The sequence below is a fragment of the Cyprinodon variegatus genome, unplaced genomic scaffold (assembly GCF_000732505.1).
Source record: "Cyprinodon variegatus isolate N-32 unplaced genomic scaffold, C_variegatus-1.0 Scaffold886, whole genome shotgun sequence".
Lineage (NCBI taxonomy): Eukaryota > Metazoa > Chordata > Actinopteri > Cyprinodontiformes > Cyprinodontidae > Cyprinodon > Cyprinodon variegatus.
The window spans coordinates 315,428-332,330 of NW_015151339.1; the positions used below are offsets into that span (position 1 = coordinate 315,428).

The 16,903-nt window shown below is 37.1% G+C and overlaps 1 protein-coding gene across 1 annotated transcript; it reads right to left on the minus strand.

The window, feature by feature from the left end:
- Positions 1-6,980: 6,980 nt before the first annotated feature.
- On the minus strand, positions 6,981-16,897 carry LOC107099588 (gastrula zinc finger protein XlCGF52.1-like). The gene is made up of 2 exons (XM_015397780.1): positions 16,729-16,897; positions 6,981-9,418 (listed from the first exon to the last, which is right to left on the minus strand). The coding sequence occupies exons 1-2, from the start codon at positions 16,835-16,837 to the stop codon at positions 8,235-8,237; spliced, it is 1,293 nt and encodes a 430-aa protein (XP_015253266.1). The 5' UTR covers positions 16,838-16,897; the 3' UTR covers positions 6,981-8,234.
- Positions 16,898-16,903: the final 6 nt, after the last annotated feature.

Consider the following 16,903-nt stretch of genomic DNA (forward strand, 5'->3'; position numbering starts at 1 on the left):
ATTGCAGCCAAACACATTTACACAGTATCAGTTTTAGATTTTTTTTTTCACCAAACATTACCGCCAAATATCTGACTCAATAACCATTAAAACAACTATTTTCATTAATTTCAGACAGAACTATTCACAGAGTTGTATTATTATATTAAACTGAACTTCAAATTTTCACAACTGTTCTGCGCCAAGTAACATTTCCTCTGATCACGGAGCAAATACCCCCCTCCAAGGTGTCCTGGTTTTCCCAAATGAAAATATGGTCACCCTAGTTTGGACCCTTCCTGGAGAAGACAAGGATTTGGAAGAGAAGCATTCAGTTGTCACATGGTCAGTGCAAATAGCTAAGCCCGAAAAAACACTAGCTGATTATCTGAAGTTTGTTGGTTTGAATCCATCACAATGTTCTCCATCCACCTCTTAGGTTCTGTTGGAGGTCCATGAGGAAAGAGTCAGCGTCCAGCTGCTCCACCTGCTGCAGGTACTTACAGGCCAGCATCTGGAGCTGCACCATCTACTGTGACAAAGAACAACTGCAACCTTATAAAACATAGAAAATGATTGCCTAGAATCAACATTTATTTGAATATTCGACAGAAATAGAAGCTCATATTCAAACTAGAACTACAAGTTTGTATGAAGAAGTTAGAGTCATTCTGCAGAGATGGAGATACAAGCTTTAACCACAAACTCCTTCTGTAGAGGTCTCTGCAGAACAAAGGAATGTGATTGGTGGAGTCAAAGGCTCAGGAAGTAGGTATTCCTAATAGGTAGAGAGGAGAGCACAGATTGGAGCTAACATTCAATAAGTTCAAGAGTTAAAGAATGAAAGCTTGACATCCTCTGACATTTATCGAAAGAGGTTTTAGTCAAATCACTTTTGTTTGATTTAAAGGAATCTTTATATGGGTGACGTGTTTCTGTTGGGAAGAGTTGATTGAATCATGAGGAACCAAGCAGGAACTGACCTCCACCAGATCAGTGCTCTCTGACTCCAGTCCTCCAGGGCTGCTGTCCTAAAACATTTAGATGCATCATTGATTCAACACATCTGACTCCAGAATAAGCTCATTTTCAGAGCTCTGTAGAGCTTGGATGCTGCTACTGTATCAGTTTGACCAGCATCATTTATGTCTGTGTCTGCCCCATAATGACGTCTGTAACACTAATCACTACACCCTGGATAGTGTTCGTACTGTTGACCCCATGAAAGGTGAAGGGATGGAAGCTAGGAATAAGAGGTAGGAGCAACAATTGGAGATAATGGGACTGAGCCAGAGACTTTGTTTAAACCAGTTTAACCAGTTTACAGCTAGATGTTCAACAAACACTGATCTGAAAACAGTTTTCAGTGTGATCCACCATATAATCTGGAAAAGAGGAGCTTTTCTCCTCCTTTTACTTAACCTATGAAGAAATACAACTGTTTAACGTTGAGCCATTCCTAAACCTCTACAATCCTGAGGTTTTAGATCAGTAATTTAATCTCAGTGGTTTAATATTTCTCAGAGTTTGCTTTGCTGGTTTACTTTTTAACTCCATATTTCAGGTTCTAATTTTAGGTTTCCTCTGAATGTAGAGACATTTAGGAAAACTATGGACCTCATGTTCTAGATCACAGATCTGTACTGTGGAGCTTCATGTTATTCAGACCTCAGAAAAACTTTTGGGTTGTGTGGATTTATTTGACTGATTAATTCATTATTTCTGTTTTTAACAAGAGTGTTGGTTCCTAGGTTTTTAGTGATAAACCAATAAGGTTTTTATCGTTTGATTTTTTTTTTCTTTACAGGTCACTGTATGCAAATATTATAAACGTACTTTAATTTTAGATTCGTTTTTTATACATTTTTTTTCAACAAAGGAGTTTAAACTGTGTTATTTTTGGATAAATTTCTAGTTTATTATTAACTCATCAATATTTTTTAGTTTAATGGTAGAATAGGTTTCCTCTGAATGTAGAGAAATTTGGGAAAACAATGGACCTCATGTTCTAGATCACGGATCTACTGTGAAGCTTCAGTTTAATCAGACCTCAGAAAAACTATTGGATTGTGTGGAATTATTTGACTGATAAATTCATTATTTCTGCTTTTAACAAGAGTGTTGGTTCCTCGGTGTTAAACCAATAAGGTTTTTATCGTGTGATTTTTTTATTTCTATACTGGTCACTGTATGCAATAATTATAAATGTACATTAATTTTAGTTCTGTTTATATTTTATATTCATATCAACAAAGGTGTTTAAACTGTTTTATTTACAGATCAATCTCTATTTTATTATTAATGTATCAATATTATTTAGTTAAATTGTAGAATCAGAATTATTCAGAAATATCTTCTATGTTAAAAAGAGGTTGCAATTTGTAGAAACATGAAGCATCCTTCTAAGTGGTTTTTAGCACAGCAGCTTTTGTTGCTTCATTGAGACAGATTATATTGTAATATTTAGACTACTGCCTTTTAAATAATAAAACTGCATTATACTTTTAATTTCTTTTTCTTTTTAATTCTAAGGACTAAAGAAATCTAAAAGCATTAACCCAGGTTAGTATGATCCCCCCTATGAACCCACCTCCACAGCCACACTCTCACATCACTCCTGTTAAACACTTCAACCCCAGAAGAAAAGAACAAAAACAATAATCTCTCTTACATATTGCATTCTATTCATTTTAGATTTCAATTCAATTCAGTTTATTTATATAGTGCTAATTCACAACACATGTCAGAGGATAAAGAGAGCACATCCAGCCAGTCACAGTCAGAGAAATAGGACTGCAATGAAAAAACAGGCCAATCTCCAACATCTATAAACAAAGGTGTTGATGGCAGCAGCACAGCTGATATTCCTCTCCAGGATGGAGTCACAGCCAAACAGAAATAGACCAGATGAAGCTGCTCTGAGAAAAAGTGGAAAGAGCATAACGTTAGAGATTGAAATAACAGATTCTGCAGAGTGGCTTTTTTATTTGGCTTTTCTCTGTTGCTCTTTCTCCATCTTCTGCTGCAGAACCTCCATTTTTCCATCAGACTCTCTGTTGATGTTTTCTTCTCCTTTCTTTATGTCTTCCAGGCCCTTTGTGGGCTCTTTTTTGACAGATTCCTGCTGCTCTGTCAGCAGCCTGGCATTCTTTTGGCTCCAGAGTAGTCTTTGGTTCTCCATGTCTTATGCTACAGTTTGACCAAAGTAGCCTTTATTTCACAGGTTTCCTGCTCTAGCTTAGACAAGCTCTCCTCAGCCTTTTTTGCTCTGTTTCTCTCTTTAGTCGGGTTTTCTTTCAGCTGTTCAGCCCTTTTCATGGCAGCTCGACGGTCCTTGTTCATCACAATCAGCTCATTGTACAGAACAGCCACCTCCTCTTCTAGCAGAACCGTCTGCGTCTCTAAACCATCTTTCCTGCTTTTGTTGTTCCTCCAAATCTCTCTCCATTTTTTGCAGAGCAGCAAAACATACTTTAGATGTTTCCTCCATCTAATTGGCTAAACCGATCTCCATTTTCTTTGTTATGTTGTTCCTCACAAGCATAAATACTAGTGTTGCACCGATACAAATACCAGTATCAGACAGGGGGCCCAATACCGCACTAGAATGGTGGTATCGGTGTCAGCGATTACAGACAAATAGGGTGCCGATACAATTTTGAGAGCCAAAACTTTATTCAACAATTGTCACCCATTCCAGGTAGGCAATAAAAAGTTCTACTGGATTCACTTTGTATTAGTCTTTTTCCTGCTTCACAAAGGTAGGCAGCAGCTTGACAAAACCATCTTGGCAATTATTTTACATCCAAGTAGTATGCAGTTCTTCATATTGCCTACACACACACATCAATTTCAAACAGATGGTATCGGTATGGTATCAGTATCAGCCAATACTGAACAGCCAGGTTTGGGTATTGGGGCCATAAAATGGCATCAGCGCAACACTAATAAATCATCTGGTTGGCTTTTCTGATGGCATCTCGATGGCTTTTGTCTTTGTTTTTCCTCTCACCAACCAGAGCTGCAGCTTCATGATCACTTTGCTGCTTCTTAATAATCTGTGTCAGTTACTGAACTTCTTCACTTAAGTCCCTTCTTCTCCTGGTCGTCCTGATCTTGGACCGGTGCTGCGTAAACCAGTTGCCTTCATTTCATGACACTCAGCAGCAAGCCTCAGCATTTGTTCTGATAAAGTGGCGTTTTCTTTTTGAAGTGCTAAGATATTCTTGTCTTTGGAGGCTAAGACAGTACGGAACTTCTATTTTGGCATCCTGAAAAGAGCCAAGTGTTTTTATCAACATTTTTTCCTTCCACAGGTGAACATCTGGTGACACGCTCCATTGTTCAAAGATTTAGTGGTTTCTTTTCCAAAAGAAAAATTCTTTGAGGAATGACTGAATGAACTGGTCTTTTTTCTTTAAAGTTCAGTTCCCAACCAATTCCTGAGATACATTTAAGCAAAGAGCTTCTCCACAAAGGAACTAGAAGTGTAATAATTGGAGCTATAATGTCACAGATTTCAAAGGACCTAGAAACAAAATCAAATTAAGCTCCACCCACGATCATCTGGATTCTATTGAACAAATATAAGATGAAGTTAGTTCATTTTTAAGCTCAGAAACGATTCACAAACTATAACATTTTTTATTGTAAAGTAAGTCTTCAGGTTGGACAGTTTGATGACAGCAATGATCATTTCTCCCAAAGTTAATAAAGGCGATGAAATAGTGGAGAAAACAGAGCCCTGATGCTGCCTGTCATCTCAAGGTTCTGTGTACTGTGGATTGTTTCAGGCCCTGATGATACAAACACCGAGCCATTAGATAAAAAGCACCTGCAGCTGTAACATCTACAACTTCATAGTGCAACATCTGAAAGGACTACAAACCTTCATTCATCAAACCACTATTTATATCCATCCACCCCAGTTTAATGACAACATGGTGAAGGTAGCACCATGAAATTCAGTTGCAGCAAAGAAGGCTGACCCTCTGCTGCTTCACGTGGTAGATTATCTACAAATTATTATTATTTTTTTGTTTAACATAAGATTTTTCTCTTTAAAATTTTATTAGTAAATGCCTTGATAAATGTATCTTTTCTCACAGAAACCTGACTGCAACAAGAGGATTTGTTAGCATAAATGACACAACTCCCTCCACCTATTTAAGGTTTCATTTACCCAGAAACTTTGAGAGCAAGTGTAGTAACAGTGTGTCAGTCTGACTTATTGATTTGTCTAAAATTAGTTACAATTCCTTTCATTTAACCCAATTCATTTAACCCTTAGTTTCCCCCACCCATTCATAGAGCAGAAGAACCTGTTCTGTTTGTATGTTTGCTTCATCCACCAGGTCCTTTCTCTCAATTTTTAGATCAGTTTTCAGACTTCTTATCTGATTTAATCTTAAATACTGACAATGGCATCATAGTAGGGGATTTTAACATCCATGTTGACATTGGAGGTGAAGCTTAAATGCAGCCTTTAATACTATCTTAGACTAAATTTATTTAGACAAACAAGTTATGATAAGCATTGACTGACAGCAAGTCTAAGATTATCTGGGAAATACAGTCTTGATCCTAAGAGCACTTATGGTGTCCTACAAATATTCTGGCTCATACCCAAAAGTAATTCTCTATTGCTCATAACATTCTTTACTCACCTTTCAGGGCAGAGAGAAACAAAAATATATATAAAAAAAAAAGCCTGAAAAATTTTCTTTTCCAGATTTTTTTTCTCTTGCCTTTCAGGGCTTCTGTAATTCTTAGATCAGGGGACTTTAAAATTGAGTTCCTGGCTTGGATTTGAGAAACTCCAACCTCCAAAGGAACACAGTGATGGTTCAACATGGGTTTTATTGGCCCTTCCTGTATTCTGATTGTTATTAAAGTCACACCTGCCAGCTTCAACTTTTCCTCTAAGAACTAACATGTAGAAACTCATCTGTTTAAACTAAATATGAAATAATTAAAGTCACCAAGCAATGACAACAAAGAAAAACTGCAGAATAGTTCCTTAATCACCATCTGAACATTTTAATAATATTAAACATTTTTATTACAGCTTTAGGTTGTCTGAAAATATCATAGAAAACATGGAAAAAGAGGATTTGTAACTTATATGAAATCAAATATTTTTTTATTTCTTCTCAGAACATCAATCTAGTATAAAATTATTTTAATGGGAAACATCCACCACAGAAAATAATGCAATAAAACAAACATTTATATAGAGTAGCGATAGTTTATGTTGTCAATAAAAGGCTTTCTTGAAAACTTAGGAAGAAAAGACCTTTAACTTGTGGGGTGAAGGAGTTTCTAGATGCATATTAGTTGAGTTTCTATCAACTTTTTTTAATGCATTTGTCATGATTCCTGGCACTGCTGCTGGTTTTATCATCAGATTTACCTGCTCACCTTACCATATAACCACCTCTCAGACCAGTCACAAGTGTTGACAGTGATGATATTCTCAGATTCCAGTAAACTGTTTAAGGCCCCGTCCACACGAAGTCAAAACGAACACGAAACGCTAATATTTTCCAGAACGTTTGTCGTAAAAACGGAGACGTAAAATAAATGTGATCGTCCACACGAATGCATGAAAACGCTGCAAAATGTATGCAAGGCCTGTAAGTGGCGCTGTGGTGCCAAAGCAAAAATAGGCGACGAAATGTTGGGCATGCGCACTAATATTTATACATGGTTGCCCTGCGGGTCCATTTTCGTGGGTCAGTCAAATTCAGGTGCTGAACTATGTCATCGATATTGACATATTGCTCTGTTCTTCCTGGAGATATTCCAGAAGAAGAAGATTCTGTTGTAAGCCCGACAGCAGGGTGAGTAGCATGAGCAGCAACCATTCAACACAGTACGGCGCCATTGTTGTTGTGATACTGTGTCGCACATGCGTGTTTGGCGGCGACGCTATGACGCATGCGTGTAAGAAAAAAAATGCGGTTAGAGCTTAAAGATGGAAACGCAAAAATGCCGTTTCAAAATCTTCCCACTCTGAAGGCTGAATAAAAAAAAAGATCGTTTACAGACCCCCGAAACGCCGGCTTCGTATGGATGAGAGGCTGGTTTGGTGAAAAATTTGTGCGTTTAGGCCAGGGTTCGGCTTCATGCGGACGGGGCCTAAATGTCTCTCATTGCTCCGCGTTGAATTCTGGGATTCCATTTCTGGTCTTTATAGCATTGCTATGGATCAAATGTCCTCTATGACATAAGCAAGCCCACCCTACTGACACCATTACACCCTTAAAAATACTGTACACCTTGCACTGTCCTCTTTGTCCGAAACTTGTGTCTGAAAGGGTGAGACAGACATCATGTCTGAATTTTCAGTGCATTCTTAATGACCGATTTATCTCTGAGAGCCAGATCCGCCCTTTTGGTTAACACCTGAAGAAAAAGGGATAATTTTCCCTGGTTGGCAATAACTGGATGTTAACACCTGCCAGGTATCCAATCTTAAAGGTAAGAAGACTAACGCACCTTGGTGAGTAAGCAGATTCCAGTTATAATAATTTAACTAACAATTATTATTTGGTTTAGCGTTGACTGAAAATATATTAATTATAACTTCCAGTTTAGTTCTCAATATCTTCCTAATCTGTTGGTAAGATTGCACAACAGCGCATTTGAAGACTTGGTGGAAAAGGCAAAGTTCAAATACATTCCCTTAAATTCACCGACATTTTTTTTTTTACACTCGCTTAAGTTGGTTTAGGATTTTTATAAAGGGGTTAATGTGCAAAACAGGACATGGAAACAGTTTTTTAAATCAACTCTGACAGAGCAAACTTGGACCTCAAATTACTGATCAGCTGGATGTTCCTTATATGTGTGTAAACATGGCTAGAAGCAACACTGCTATTTCGTGTTGGTGGTTGCATAACACGGACAGTAGTCTTTATGGTGGTTGTTTAATTTGTTTCAAACCAAATAGAAACAGCTTATTGGCATTGCCTTTTTTTCTAACTTTGTAAGTTTGCTTAAAATTCACATGTAAGTTGAATGGAAACAAAGATTACATATCGCAGGTCAAACAAGGAAAAGGCCTCTCATGTATATTCCTGTGGCTTTTAACTGCTGTTACATATGTGGAATAATAAATCTTCAATTTTAAGATAATTAGTTGTGTTCATGTGTTCAGTCAAACAAAATTTTTTAGTAACATTTTTGCCACAAGTATTACAGGAGAATGGCTTCTCCCCTTTGATGTGTTTTTTTGAGAGCAAATTTTAAAGTCAAGCCTTTTCAACAGGACTTGTAAAAGGCTTCTCGCTAGTGTGGGTTCTTATGTGTCTAGTCAAACGACTTTTTACCACAAAACTTTTCCCACAAATCGTACAAGAAAATGGCTTCTCACCTGTGTGAGTTCGGATGTGTATATAAAGATGATACTTTTGAGTGAAGCTTTTTCCACAGGACAGACATTTGAAAGGCTTCTCACCTGTGTGGGTTTTTATGTGTTCAGTCACACTATTTTTTACAGTAAATCTTTTGCCACAAATTGTACACAAAAATGGCTTTTCACCTTTGTGAAGTTGGGTGTGCCTGTCAAGATAAGATTTCTGAATGAAGCTTTTTCCACAGGACATACATTCAAAAGGCTTCTCACCTGTGTGAAGTCTCATGTGAGAAGCCAAACTACGCTTTTCAATAAAATTCTTGTTACATATAATACAGTAAAAAGGCTTCTCACCTGTGTGAATCCTAATGTGTTTTTTAAGAGCATGTTTTAAGGTGAAGCCTTTTCCACATGACAGACATGTAAAAGGTTTCTCACCTGTGTGAATTCTTATGTGAGTAGTCAAACTGCTTTTCAAAGTAAAACTTTTGCCACAAATCGTACAAGAAAATGGCTTCTCGCCTTTGTGAGTTCGGATGTGTATATGAAGATTAGATTTCTTAGTGAAACGTTTCCCACAGGACAGACATTCAAAAGGCTTCTCACCAGTGTGAATTCTCATGTGTTCAGTCATACTACTTTTTACAGTAAAACTTTTGCCACAAATTGTGCAACAAAATGGCTTCTCACCTGTGTGAGTTCGCATATGATTTTTAAGATTACATTTATTAGAGAAGCTCTTTTCACAGGACAGACATTCATAAATCTTCTGACCTGTGTGAGTTCTCTTGTGAATCATTAAATGTTCTTTTTTTAGAAACTTTTCTCCACATGTCAAACATGGAAAAAGTTCCTCTCCTGTATCTTCGGTTTCCTGCGTCAGAACAAGCTGCTCTTCCTGCTCACTTATGGGGAGCTCCATGGTTTCCTCTTTTGTCCAGGGATGTTCTGTCTTTTGCTGCTCTTCTTTCATCTGCCAAGGTTCTGGTTCCTCTTGGTCCAAACTGGAAAAACCCTCCTGTCCACAGAGCTGCTGGTCCGAGAAAACCTCCTCTTTTTCAACATAATCCTGTAGGTGATCTGGAAAGACAAGCACAGAAGAAAGACTTTCTATTGATGGATAAAGGGCACCTCACATAAAAGCAATCTGGCCTAAATCCACAAAGAATTATTAAGCAAAGTAAAGTGTTTACATCCAACACCACAGTGACTGTCTGGCAAATAAGGGAGTGATGAGACACCCTAGCCTCAGCAGCGCTTCCTGTACACCTCTGCCTGGAAGAGACATACCCCAGCTCAATGTGTCAGAGGCTGAGTAATAAAAAGAAGTATTATGGTGAAATAAAGAAAAATAGGTCTAAAGGATAAGCCATCTGGAAAAGCTTCCTAATTTTTTGCTAAAAATATAGCAATCAGCAGGGCAACAGGGCTATGTTGTTTGTGTTTTTTGTTTTCTTCCTGTAAAAATAGTTTGAACCATAAAGGAAGTGAGTAAGTTTTAAAAAAGATCACAATGTTGATGTTTAGACAGCACTAGAGGCAGGGTGACCTGCAATTCCTGAACGATGAGGTGATCACCTTCAGTCCCTTATATGGAAATGCAGTTACCCATCCTGGAGATGTTAACAGAGGCAAGTTTTTGCTCATCTTGGAACTCTTGTCTGGGTTCCCCTTCACAGAAGAACTCAGGCATATCACTGGAGAGGAGGATACTTGATTTCATTGCAGAAGAAAAATACATTTTATATTTTCTGTCTTGCTGCCATCTTTACTCTGTCAGAGAGTTTGCTAATAAAAGATCATTACACATGTGTAAAAAAAAACTTTTCTGAGTCATCAATTTTCTGAAGGTGTTCTGTAGAGAGGAACAAAAAATGCATCAGAGTTCTATAAAATAAAATAGGTTATTAGGGATCGTCTGAACATAAAATCTCCACAAACTGTGGTTAAACGCCTTCAGCTGTTCCAAAATGCTGCAGCCAGATGAAAATTAAAAAAGAGAGATCATATCTCTCCTATCCTGGCTTCTCTTTATTGACTTCCTGTTAAATCCAGAATAGAATTTAAAATCCTCCTTCTCACATGTGGCTCAGGTTATCCTGAGCTATCTCTATAATTATGCTGCTATAGGCTTAGACTGCTAGAGGACATAGAGATCCCTTTTAATCATTCTGCTTCATTCTTTCTCTATTCCTATATTCCCATTCTGTAGAATTTGTTAGTTCAATCTCTAATGTTATTCTCTCTCTGCTTTTTTCCATTGTAGCGACATCTGGTCTGTTCATGTCTGTTACTGTTTGGCTCACCATCCTGGAGAGAAATATCAGCTGTGCTGCTGCCATCAACACCTTTGTATATAGATATTGGAGTTTGGCCTGTTTTTCAGTGTAGTACTGTTTCTCTGACTGTGATTAACTGGATGTGCTCTCTTCATCCTCTGCTATGGGAGCTGGGTTAAACTTTGTATCTGTTTGACAGGTTGATCTGGTTGAATTGCCTTTGTAAATCGACCTGAAATAACATGATGTGAATTGGGGCTATATAAATAAACTGAATTGATTTGAATTGATGACAGTTGTATGGATCCATTAAGAATACTGTTCTGGCTTGTGTAGTGATGAACTGAAAGAAACCTAAAAAGGAAAAGTAACATGAGTAACAACATTTAAATCCTTGTCTACAGTGATGTAGAGGAGGGTAAAGCTTTCAGTGATACAAATATTAGGTAGGAAATAGAGAGGTGATATGATCTCAGTTAATTTGAGCATAATTTGATAAATATTTTTGTTCTGAATTTGATTCAATGGTTGACATGAACATTACTTTGAGATATGCTGTTCTCAAAACTGTTAACATATGTGGTAACAATCATGTAATCTTTTCTAAAGGTGTGAGATCCACCTGGAAATCCATCATGTCATTAATCTCAACAAGACATGGTTGTAAAACAGCCTGATCTCAATTATTAATTTAACTATAGTCCAAATAAAAAGAGGGTTTTTTTTCATCAACAAAAACACAAACCTCCCACATCAGATGACCTGAACAAGTAGAAGAAAAATATTAAAATATACAAAGACTTAAAATTGAATAAAAATGAGTCGCCCCATCAGGTTAATGTATTTGGAGTCACTGGGTTACATGACCTGGAAGCTATTAAAGAAATATAAAAAATATATAAATAATATAAATGACATATAAAAAGGCTTAAAATTGAATAAAAGTTAGTGTGCCTCATCAGGATAATGTAGTAGAACAATTTAAAACAGATTTAGAGTCAGTGGGACATATGACCTGGAAGCAATTGAAGACATATCAATTTTATTTTATTATAAAAGAAAAAATATATTGTTTAAATTGTAATAAAACTTAATGTAACCCATCAGGCTAGTTTTTCCTGGATAGAAAACTAATCAATATGACTGTATCTTTATTGTCTCTGAAAGTGCCTTGAAATTACATGTTTTGTGAATTGGCACTATGTAAATAAACTGAATTGAATCACCCCTCAGGTCTGCTTCTTATGTACATGCTCTAAGACAATAAGCTATCCCCCTAACAATAGTTGTTAATGATTAAATGGGCAATAAATATTAACAAATATGAGCCATACAAGGGGAGGAAAGAGTTACGAGACTGTCACAGCTTCCACCAAGAAGATCTTTGCTCTTTTCCCATTCACCATTTTAATAAAATGTTTAAAAAAAATGTTAAAACATTTAAATGTAGTTAGTAAAACATAAGATTTCTCTCTTTAAAAATGTTGTTAGTAGATTTCTTTATCTGCTTATCTGCAATAAATTGATTTACCAACACAAGGATTAAGTAACTCCCTCCAAGTATGTGTTCATATGCCCAGAAATTTATGGAGATTAGAAAGAGTAGCAACAATCTTTCAGTCTGACATATTGATTAGTCTAAAGTCAGTTAATAGTTACAATTCCTTTAAATGTTTAAACCCTATATACGCACGCACCCCCGAAAACTGTAAAGCTACAGAAACTCTTCTGTTTGCAACTTTACATTGTTCACCAGGTCCTTATTCTCAATTTTTATATCAGTTTTCTGAGTTCCTATCTTATTTAGTATAAAATACTGACAAGGTCTTTATAGCGGGGGATTTTAACATTCATGCTGACTTTGAAGGTGATGGCCTGAATGCAGCTTTTAATCCTATCTTAGAAAAAATGCAGCAGGGTCGGGATCACTTCAAGGCAGCAGCACCTGGTAGTGGCTCCTCCAGTGGCAGCTGGATCTAATAGTGACACTTCCGTTGGCACTCTAACTGTCATGCAACGGCAAAAAAAAAAACTTCCAGGCTTGTTGCTGCACAGTACACCTGTTATTTTATGACTACTTCGAAATAATCCTTTTATTTATATTATTTCTGATAAAAGCTTGTGGAACTTCCACCAACCACCTGCCACAACCTGTCACAATGCCAGCAGTCCAGCCTCCATAACTAATGGCAGGTCCACTGGCACCTAGTGGCAGCTGGATGCCACTACAGCTGCTACAAGGTGTTACTAAGCAAACAGTCCACCTGCTGCATTTCTATTGCTGTTTACGGGCAAACGGTTTGATTTTGGGGTGATTTAATGCCTGTTCTATATTTATGTTCAATAAATGAATAAATTCCCATTATTTAATAAACTCTTTTTTATTTTATAAAAAAGTTATAAGGTAACTAATTGTGTGAATGGTTTGACTTGTAATAAGAAAAACAAATGTGGCAATATGAAACAAATCAAATGAATCCGCTGGCACACTTATGAAGTCAGTGGCCCCTGGGTGCCACGAAGATGCCACGATAATGCCAGAGTATGCCAGGATGCTACCAAGATGCCAGACCGGCTGTAAAAGTGTCAACAGCCCACGGTGGTGGCTGCAGTTTTCGTTTAAGTAATGCTGATTATTGGCAAATCATACTTACATACTTAGTAAATAAGTAAATAAATAATTACTTTCTATTGATGGTGTCATTTTTCAATTAATAAAAACTGTTAGACCCAGAATGTGAAGTGACAGTATACTGCTGATGTAAACTATATGTTCTAATAGCATGTTATGTATATGACGTGCTGAAAGGACGGCAAAGACTCACTGCACAAATAGCCAGCTTATTAAGAGCTTATTGCGAGTTGTTACAGAAAAGAAAAAAAATCACTTAAAAAGACGCCGGTACTCCTTTTCCAGAATTTATTGGAAAAGGCACAGAAAGTGTTTGCACATTGGCTACTACAATTTAATTATTGTTTCTCAAACCTTGGAAAAACAGAGCAGAAATTTTTGTAGTTATTTTTCTTTTTAAAAACAAAAGTAAAAATTTCAGGCTGGAGAGCTGTCATCTTAATTACCCTCCCAATTCTGCATGGCCTGAAGGGTTTCATTTTGATCTCGGTTGACCATATTAAGCACTCTAAGAAATTCCAAAAAAGTGAAAAAAAAAAAAACAATTTTGTTTTCCAAATTTTCAAGCGTGGAAAATAAAGTCCAGAGGTTTGTACTTTTTTTTTTTAATGACTGGGATGACTGATAATCTTCATCAGCATTCTCTGGGAAATATAACTGTATCCCCAGAAGTCATTTTGAGGATACAAAAAAAGACATTGGGGCTGCCTGGTACCCGCTTCATCACCGTGGCAAGTTATTGAAATCAGCGGCAGGTTTTCTGGTACCTCTTCCCCAGCCATGGCACCGGATTTGCACCTGCTGTTTCACACAAAATGTCTGATCTACACAGGTTGACAGTTATTAACACCAACTCAGATGGGAAGTTTAAAATCTTCAAATTTAGATCGATCCATCTATCTATATAGATCTGTCATGGCGCGTTCAGACCAAAGGTGGTGACAACACTGAGTGTAGTGCATTCACATAGAATCCCTATACAAACCGCGCAGTGAAGGTCGATGAAGCGGCAAACTGTAAACTCCACACGTTGAGAGCGCCCATTGCTCCGCCATTACCTTGTGCTACTACATAGAGCAGAGCTGTAGTCAAACAGCAGCAATTTCCTATGAATTCACTAGGCAGCCAATCAGAGACAGGATGAAGGCTACGCTTTTTTCACTTAAAATGGAATACAGAGATAATATTAACAATGGGAGAAATATAGAATGCTCTCAAGAGGTTTTTTTTTACAACTTATAGTAATAATAATAGAACTGTAATTGCATCTCTGCATTCCCTAGGGGAGCAGTGGGCTGCCATTGTGTGGCACCCAGGGAGCAGTGTGGGGTTAAGGGTCAGGGACCAAGAGTGGAGACTTTGGGGATAGACTTGGGTACTTGCAAACTTCTTAGAGAACAAGTGCACTGCTCTAACCACTAGGCCAACACTCCCCCATATTTATGTGGCTTTAAAAAAAAAAAAAAAAGCCATTTTACTTTAGTCATAGAAACACTGCACGTCCCCAATCACCTCCAGCACAGAGCCCATCTGTCACTGCCCACTGCCCAGTATCTGTGCTTTCTGAGGGGGTAGATTTATCAGGAAGTCCCACCGAATCAGAGCTGCATCTGGATGAACCAAAGAGGACATTTTTTCAAAGCTTTTGGGGCTTATCCCAAGAATGATGGTCTCCCCAAGACAATTCAAGTTTTTGGTTTTTTTACAAGGAAAGATATAGCAGCAGTCCATGACGTTAAGTTTCACAAATAGTGAGACCTTGAAAGGAAATGACATGGGGTTGCCAGGGGTAACAGTAGATCAAAAGCATTCCAGCCACTAAATGAGGTAAACTTTCCCACTGTTATATTAAGTACCAGCACAAGTATGACATGTGATCTTAGGCAATAAGTTTATATAAAGAAACAAGCGCAGCACTAACGTCTGCTGGGAGAATGACGTCATCGGCCATAATTAAAAATAATTTTATCTTAAAAACCAGATCAGCACAATGACAGTTTTACCCGTACAAATGAAGCAGCACTGAAAAAGTAGGCTAGACGATTTTGATTCAATTCAGAGCTTAATGGGTGGATAAGGGACCTCTGGGTGACCTAAAGAAAAATCTTTAATATCTTTCAATTCACAGTTTAATATACTGTGCAGATTCGACTCACCTGGTTCAGTGACAGAACAAATACATGAAATAGAGATGACTTGATGGCTCCGCATTAACCTCATAACAAAGAAACACATCATAACCGCTGATGGTTCAACATGGACTTTATTGGTCCATCAGGTATTCACATTTTCTTTAAAGTCTCACCTGCCAACTCCAACTTTCTTTCAAAGAGCTAGAAACTCATCTGTTGAAACTAAATATGAAATATTTAAATTTGCCAAACAATTACCACAGAAAACAAAGGAAGACACATCCCCTAAATCATCATCTGAACATTTTAATACCATTAAACAATTTATATTACAGCTTTAGGTTGTATGTAAATATCAGAAAAAAAGACATGGAAAAAGATCATTTGTAACCTAAATGAAACAATACATATTTTTATAATAAATTAAGTTATTTCTACTCACTATATCAATATAGAAATTATTGAATTAAAGGGAAACTTCCACCACAGAAAATAATAATTTGCATCAAGTAAAAAAAAAAATGTCTGAAGTGAAAAGAACAAAATGAAAAAGAATGAAAATGACACCTTAGCTAGAAAAAGGCTTTTAATCAGTCAGCTTCTCGTGTAATGAGGTGAAGGAGTTTCTAGATGGACATTTTATCACAAGTAAAACATGGAAAACACCTCTACTGTTCATTCCTGTGGTTTCTTATGTGAAGCAATATCTCTCTCTTTTTAGTATTATTAGTTTCATTTGTCATTGAGGAAAAATTGGTCTCACATGAATCGCCATGTGTTGAGTCAAATTATCCTCTCTAGTAAAACTTTTGCTACAAATTGTACAGGAAAAAGGTTTCTCCCCTGTGTGAATTCTGACGTGTCTATCAAGATGAGATTTCTGATTAAAGTTTCTTCCACAGAACAAACAAGAAAAATGTCTTTCATCTGAATGAGTTTTCATGTGAAAAGTCAAATGACTTTTTGTGGTAAATGTTTTGCCACAAATTATACAGGAAAAAGGCTTCTCACCTGTGTGAGTTCTGAGGTGTGTATTAAGATGAGATTTCTGAGTAAAGCTTTTTCCACAGGAACGACATTCGAAAGGCTTCTCACCTGTGTGAATTCTCATGTGTTCAGTTAAATTACCCTTTAGAGTAAACTGTTTGCTACAAATAGTACAGGAGTAAGGCTTCTCACCTGTGTGAATTCTCATGTGTTCATTAAGTCCAGATTTAAAGATAAAGGTTTTTCCACAGGACAGACATTCAAAAGGCTTCTCGCAAGTCTGATCTCTTGTGTGTTTGGTCAAATTACTTTCTAAAGTAAACCTTTTGTTACAAATAGAACAGGAAAATGGTTTCTCACCTGTAGGAAGTCTGGTGTGTGTAACAAGATTTGATTTCTGAGAGAAACTTTTTCCACAGGACAGACTTTCATTAATGTTCTCGCCTGTGTGGGTTCTCATGTGATCCATTAAATGTTCGTTTTTAAGAAAGTTTTCACCACATGTCAAACATGGGAAAGTTTCCTCTTCTTTATC